The sequence below is a fragment of the Carlito syrichta genome, unplaced genomic scaffold (genome assembly GCF_000164805.1).
Source record: "Carlito syrichta isolate Samal-C Ts95f unplaced genomic scaffold, Tarsius_syrichta-2.0.1 Scaffold301643, whole genome shotgun sequence".
In the NCBI taxonomy this organism is placed as follows: Eukaryota; Metazoa; Chordata; class Mammalia; order Primates; family Tarsiidae; genus Carlito; species Carlito syrichta.
In genome coordinates, this window is record NW_007245739.1 from 189,513 (window position 1) to 197,058 (window position 7,546).

A 7,546-nucleotide genomic window follows, 5' to 3' on the forward strand; every position below is an offset into this window, starting at 1 on the left:
GTTTTATATGATGTTATAATACTGCAATGAATATAACTTTGAAGAAAAAGACTTTTGCTTTTTTCTTGTTTCCCTAGGATACATTTTTACAAGTAGAATTACATCTCTGATCCATATTGCTAGATCACCCCCATAGACATGGTACCATTGTACACCCTCTACAGCACTATAAGAAAAAAGGGCAGCTACTCCACAGTGGGTGGCCTTGTTTCTGGAAGTGCATTATTATGGTGAGGAATGACAACTGCCCCCGTGAGGACTTTTACATTCTTAAAAGTCATTGATTATTTTAAAATTAGGATTTATTCAACTTACTCTTCCCTTGCGATATTTATATATCGTCTTCAGGCAAAGTTATGAAAAACTAAAAACATGCTTACAGTGAATGTGTTTAGTATATTAATCTGATTCTTGCTTGGGAAGATTTTTGTATTGATAAGAAAATTTGCATTGGACTACATTGTTAAGGTGTTTTCTCCATTGAAATCATATTTTCTATTTTCAAGAAAAATGCAGCAAGCATTGGGAGTAGCCAACCTTCCAGAATGTATGCTGATCCAACAGCCGCGGCCACCAAGGTCAGTCATTTCCTGAACAAGAAGAGACCCTCATTCTCCTCATTCTACTGGGATGGCATTAGTGGGTGGGGCCAGGAGGAGAGGCAGTGTCCATGTATCACTAAGAGATTTTGAACAGTTGGGGCCACTCCATGTATCACTAAAGAATTTTGAACAAAGCATCATTTCTGCACTGAAGGGGGAAGGATTTAATATCTCAATAATGATGTGAATGGTTTAAAACCTAGTAAAACTATTTGTTTTAGAATTTTTCTTGGGATATAATAAGTGTTCAACAAATATTTTATCATGAATAGTTATAGGTAATATTAAACGTTTGCACATACTATGAGTAAAAATATAGTCTTCCTATTTCTTCAGAAAGTAATTCCATTCTCTTCATGACTGTGAACCATACCAGGTGCTCTGCCAAGTGCTCTATATAATTATCTCATGTAATCCCCTCATAGCTTTATTATTAGTATTCCTTTATACCTGAGGAAACCAGGGTTCATTGTGGTTAAGGAACCTTGACAAACTCACAAAGCCAGAAAAAGTTGGAGATAGGGCTTGAACCCAGGTTTCCTGTCATACAAAGTCTTTGACAATGTGGGATCTCATAAGCTGTGTGCAAGCAGTTTTTGGAACTATAACACTTACAAGCTTTGCAACTTATAAAAAAAATTCACTGAAACGTCACCTTCCAGGATAAGAAACTAATTTTAGCTAATAGTTTTTGATAAAATTATGATCAGCTCATATCAACTTTGTGGTTTTTTAGTAAGTTCAAGATTATCTAAAACCTTACTTTACAGCTGTCTATACAACTCTTTAAAATAAGTATGTTCCCTTTAAAATGGCTATCCTATGACAGTCAGACTTTCTCATATATGTCACTTGCTTAATGAAGAGTTAATATTCTCATGCCAGTCGGGCTCGGTGGCTCAGCCTGTAATCCCACGCCTTTGGGAGGCTGAGGTGAGTGAATTGCCTGAGCCCGTGGGTTCGAGACCCGCCTGGGCAACTTGGCAAGACCTCATCTCTACAATAAATCAAAAAATCAGCCAGACGTGGTAGCGCGCGCCTGTAGTTCCAGCTACTTGGAAGGCTGAGGCAGAAGGATCACTGGAGCCCAGCAGGTCCAGGCTGCAGCGGCCACTGCACACCAGTCTGGGTGACAGAGTGAGACTCCAACTCAAAAGAAAAAAAAAATTCTCATGCCTCCCAGAGTTCTGGCTGTTCTCCAAGCTCTGAAAAGTGCCAAAACCGAGAATTAGCTGAGATATAAGGGCTAGAACCTTAAAGCTAAACACCATCCCAGTTTAAGTCCCATGAGTGTGTTTTTTAGAGCTTTCTAAAGCCTCTCTTCTTCCAACCGATAAAATAATCAAAACCATTAAAATACTATGGATTTCAAAAACAGGGAATTAATTAATATTTGCAACCAACATAAATTCAAAACTAGGGTCTGCTATTTTTAGCCATTACTGCTACTGGTGATATCACAGCATTAGCTTGCTGCATGAGAGAACATTTATTTGCTCAGCCAAAGGAATACACGTTTGAATTTCCTCTTTGCCACTTATTATTGTTGCAGTCCCCCTGAGTATTACTTTTTCTAATCTGCAAAATGAGGAGATGACTCTTGTCAGAGCTGTTGAGAGACTTAAATGAAATAAAAATATAAAATAATTCTGGGCTTGGCATTTAGTAGGTGCTGGGAAAAAATGTCTGTCTCCTGTGATCGCTCTTGTTAGTCCTCATATTCTGTTGTTTTGAAGTCCAACTAAAAAAGATAATAGTTTATAGTTATTAGGACTTGTATTCAATAAACTCTTAAATTACGCCTCTAAAAATGAGGAGCCTCATTAGCAAAATACCCATCCATGAGATTTAGTGAGTTATTTGTAAATGTTTCCAGAATTGTTATTACCTAAACCTTTGTTCAGCATATTGTGTAAAGCCACACCCAGTTTTTGTCTTGACCTTAATCATGAGAATCAGACCCGGTCCATCTTCTTTTCACGTGGAAGTTATCATCCAATCATTCTGAGATGGGAGGTTATAAAAATTTTGGACCTTCTCCCCCCTATCCAACCCTTCTTAAGAAGTTGGAAGGGTGGGGCATAGCTGGGAGGTGGAGATGTTTTAGCCACATGTTTATTGTTTTAGTATTTAATGGCAAACTTGAAATTCTTTCCTTGGCTTTTAAAACACTGTCCTGTCCCACTTCCATTCTTATCTTTCCTGCAGCTCTTTCTTTGTTCTTCCGACTTGCTTTCTTTTGCCAGTTTCCTGAATATCAGGATTCCAAGGCTGAATTCTTCATGTTTTCCTTTCTCATATTTTAAACTTTATTAAGGATTGAAGAAATTTAATTGCTAATTTCTTTGGGTGCTGGAACACCTGTAACTGTCATCATCTAAGAATGATCATGCCCATGCATCATTTAGAAAAACTGGGGTAATAGCCTTTCTGATTACTTGAAACCCTTTATTTCACAATTGTCATAGCACACACAGGCAAAAATAATGCTATCTTAACACATTCCAAAAAGGCATGACAAAATGGTAGATACCATTGGTAGTGACAGTTAGTCCTTGTTGTCTTGATTCTGGATACATTCAATTTGAAATTTTTAATAAGCAATAATTTTACAATTATTGAGAAAAATTAAATATTTAATTTGAAGTATATGTGTAAGCTGTGTATTATAGAATGGTTTCTATATATTGTGGAACTGTTGATGAGAATCTTTAGAAAATGAATAATTATACTCACAAATAATATCCCTTCTGCTTTGTAGTTCTGGGCTTGAAAGATCCAAGGTACTTACATGGCTAAATATTTCTAACTCAAAATATTTATTGTAAAATGCTGAGTGCTTAAAATTTAATTTTTGGAAATTAATCATGAAGACTAATGAGGCTGCAGAAATTATGTAGAATCTTATTCAAACAATATGAAAATAATGATGATCCTTAATCAACTATGCAATTTTATTGCTTGGAGACTTCTCAGATAACTTCTGTTTCAGCAACCTGATTGTTCACGTGAGGAAATTGAGGTTCAGATGGCATTAGGAAGGTCTCTATAGAAGCCTGTGCTATTAAGATATATTGGTTGAAGTTGTTAGTTCCAATTAAAATTCACTTTGACTAATTTAAGCCAGAATAGCTGAGTAATGGGTGATTTATAGGGAAGTCCAGCAGAGTCTAGCAGAAGAAACCTGAAGTTTTTCTAAAACCCGGAACAATACCCAGCAACACCATGTAACTTTCTCCTGCCAAAACCCTGCTGCCACCACAGCTGAATACCTATTACACTTAGGATCTGATGCCAGAAACTCTGTCACTGCCAGTTCTGAAGACCTCAAAGCCTTATTATAATATGGATTTCTCAGTGGGCAGCAGCCTGCACATGTTGCTCGCCTCCAGGCTTACTCTTGTCTGGCTCATCTGATTGGCCAGTGGACGTCACAGTCCTCAACCCTGCTACAGGGGATTCTGGAGATATGAGTTTTCTGGATTCTACTTTGGTAAGATGAGACAGCAAATTATCATAAGTGGTGAGGGTTTTCAAATGCGTAGCCAGCTGCCAAATAACAGATAACCACAACAGAAAGGAGAATAGGAGAATTACCAAATTGAACCAGAGGAAAATCGCTAATGACAGGTTGTTCAGCAACATTAGGCATTTCAAACAGAAGATGATGCAGAAAATTTTTCTCCCAGCCTAGAGGGGAGAAGATCTACAGAGGAATAAGCACCTGTCAGATAAACACATTTGCTATCTGGGTCCTGGTGCTGCCATGAATATCTGTGCTAACTTTTTGGCAACATAGATGTTCTCCCAGATTCTTACTTTTCTCATCCATAGTATGAGTGAGGGGCTGGAAAAACTCTTGGGGAGCTGTGGAAGGTATTCTGACATTCAGTGTCAACGTCACCCCGCAGTAGCCTTGCACACTTGTAGTTTGTGTGATGACTCTGTGTGTTAGCCAGGAAAGCATTTTTATTTTAATAATTAAAATATATTTTAATATGCTATAAAAAGTAAACTAGCACATCAAACTCATAATCCCATGCCTTTTTTGTTTGTTTGTTTGTTTAAGACAAGGCTAATTTAAAGGTTAAAGTAAAACTTTTTTTTTTTGGAGTCAGGGCCTTATTCTGTCACCCAGACTGGAAATCATAGCTCACTGCAGCCTTGAACTTCTGGGTTCAAGCAATCTTCCCACCTCAGCCTCCTGAATAGCTGGGACTACAGCTGCGTGCCGCCATACACAGCTAATTATTTTATTTTTCTTTTTTTAAATTATTTTATTTTTCTTTTTTTTGAGTTGGAGTCTCACTCTGTCACCCAGACTGGAGTGCAGTAGCTACTCCTGGCCACCGCAGCCTCGACCTGCTGGGCTCCGGCAATCCTTCCGCCTCAGCCTTCCAAGTAGCCGGAATTACAGGCATGCGCTACCACGCCCGGCTGATTATTTTTATTTTTTAAAATAGAGACAGGGTCTTGCTGTGTTACCACAGTTGGTCTCGAACTCTTGACCTCAAGCAATCCTCCCATCTTGGCCTCCCGAAATGCTGAGATTTATAGGTGTGAGACACCATATCTGGTGTAAATCTATTTTTCTTTAATTAAGTAAAAATAAAGTAGTTTGGGCAGGCTAAAAAATATTGTATAGATAACCAACATTTTGGAAATGAGAACTAGAGCCATAATTCTCAAATTTTAATGTGCACAAATCATCGGTACAGTTGTGGTTACAATGAAGATTCTGATTCAGGAAGTCTGGGGTGAGGCTGAGATTCTTTTGCTTTTCCAGCAAGCCCCCAGTTGATGCTGATGCAACATGCTTTGAGTAGCCAGGAGGCTGAAATGTGCTGAATGTGGCTTAGGCTACCAGTGACCTAAGCATCAATTGGAGAAACTGGTTAAGATGCAGATTCTCAAGTTCCAAGCCAGAAAATTCTGATTCAACGGGCAGAGCAAGACCCAGGATTATTAAAAAAAAAAATTAATAAACTTATTTAGCATCATTTACACTTTATTAATTTTTTTGCAATAAAGATGTGGGGTACAATTGGGGGTAGCTACATTAATAAGCTGCATGCAGGTGAAGTTTGGGATTCCAGCTGGCCTTCAGTGAACCAGGTACGCTTTGTGTTGACACGTAAGGCCCAGGATTGTATATACTTAGTAGTCACCCCCTAGTGTTTCAGATGCAGTTGATCTGAGGACCACACTGGGAGGATGACCCTCAGGGATGGTGATAGCCACAGGACACCCGGGGGACAATAATGTTTATCTCCATCTTATTTTCACCTGTCCTGCAGCATAAGAATCTTTGGAAAATTTATTTCATAACTATGTGAATACTTATCTGTACTCTTCAGGAGCACAGAATACTCACTTTCACTGAGCTGTGGAACTCTGGAACTTTTGGAACCCAGGGCCCATCCCTATTGGGGTGTGGCCCAAGTAAACCCACTCTGTGGTTTTTGTCTCAGAAGAAATGAATGTCAGTGAAACCTAGATGAGCCGGGGTTTAGTTTATTTTTAAAAAGGAAAGACAATACCTAATGATCAACAACAAAAAAGGAATTTTTTAGCTATATTTTTATCAAGAGGAATTATAAGGACAGGGTCTTCCACTCAGTGAACTATAAAATCTTAGAGTTGGAAGGGCTCTTATTTCACCAGCTCTATTCGACAGAAGTAAAAGAAAAATGAAAATAAATAGGGTGGCTGTAGAGGTCCCCCTTGAAGGGGAAGTCAGAGGGCTCAACCTGTCTGACTGCCTGGTGGGGTGTATACAGGGTATGAAACCGTGCAGATGAATTGTCTGCCTTTTCAATGCCAGTTGGCCATCACCTTTGTTATGGTTGGATGCAGCACTGAGTCATTGCTCAGCTGTCACTACCCAGACCTGAGGTCTGTGCTCCACTGACCACTACCACCTCCCACTTACACCCTAAACTCGGGGTCCAGAATATATATATTTAGAAAGCAGGATTTATTGAGAGGACAGAAAAACTCCCATTGTGGGAGGAGACCCGAGGGGGTTGCCCCGGGTCCAGAATCTTTATTGTGGTTGGTTTATGGCTTTCCATATTTCTTTTAGAGTCCCATAATTCTCTTCTCTAACTCCCATCATTTGTTCTATATTTATTTGTTGGCATTTTTTCCATAAGAAAGTGTTTTTCCCCCTTCTAAAATGAATGTTTACAATATTCATTTATTTATACCAGTATAGACTTATGAGTTGATATTTTATTCAATGGCTTCAAATCCATTCACCTTATTTTGAGGTTTTAAAATGTAATGATATATAATATGCAAATTCAGTAGAATACTGACTCTGTTAAAGTGCTAAACAGTGCTAATGATCAGCAAAACGAGGTCTTTTTAAGCTATATTTTCATCAAGAAGAATGATAAGGTCTTCTGCTCAGGGAATTATAAAATCTTACAATTGGAAGGGCTTTTATTTCACCAGTTTTATTGATAAACAAAATACTGCTAAAAATGTTTTTTTAAATGTATTTACAAATCCCTGGTTGTAGTCATTATTAATCTACTTTACAATTTAAAGAGAGAAACTGTAGGGAACGTATTTTCGAAGCGCACCCACCATTGCTCCCGTTTTCTGGTAGAGTCATAGGTGACAGCCGCACAGCAGCGCACCTGCCATAGTGCGCAGAGCACCCAACACATAGCCTGCATCACCTGCGATGTTACAAAGTCAGCCAAGCCTCCGGATACCAGGCTCATGACAAGTCTGGGGAGCCGGGACCTCCCTCCCTGACAAGTCTGGGGAGCCGGGACCTCCCTCCCTGACAAGTCCTGGGCTCCCGGGGCGGGGCCGCCGCGGGAGGGCGGGGCCGCCGCGGGAGGGCGGGGCCGCCGCGGGAGGGCGGGGCCGCCGCGGGAGGGCGGGGCCGCCGCGGGAGGGCGGGGCCGCCGCGGGAGGGCGGGGCCGCC

The 7,546-nt window shown here is 40.0% G+C and overlaps 1 protein-coding gene across 1 annotated transcript in view; it reads left to right on the top strand.

Moving 5' to 3' along the window:
- Window positions 1-7,546, top strand: part of CAST (calpastatin) — a 112,429-nt gene that overhangs the window by 32,176 nt on the left and 72,707 nt on the right. The window contains exon 3 of the mRNA XM_021710911.1: window positions 507-578. Within this exon, the coding sequence (XP_021566586.1) occupies window positions 507-578 (72 nt within the window). The remainder of the gene's footprint in view (window positions 1-506; window positions 579-7,546) is intronic.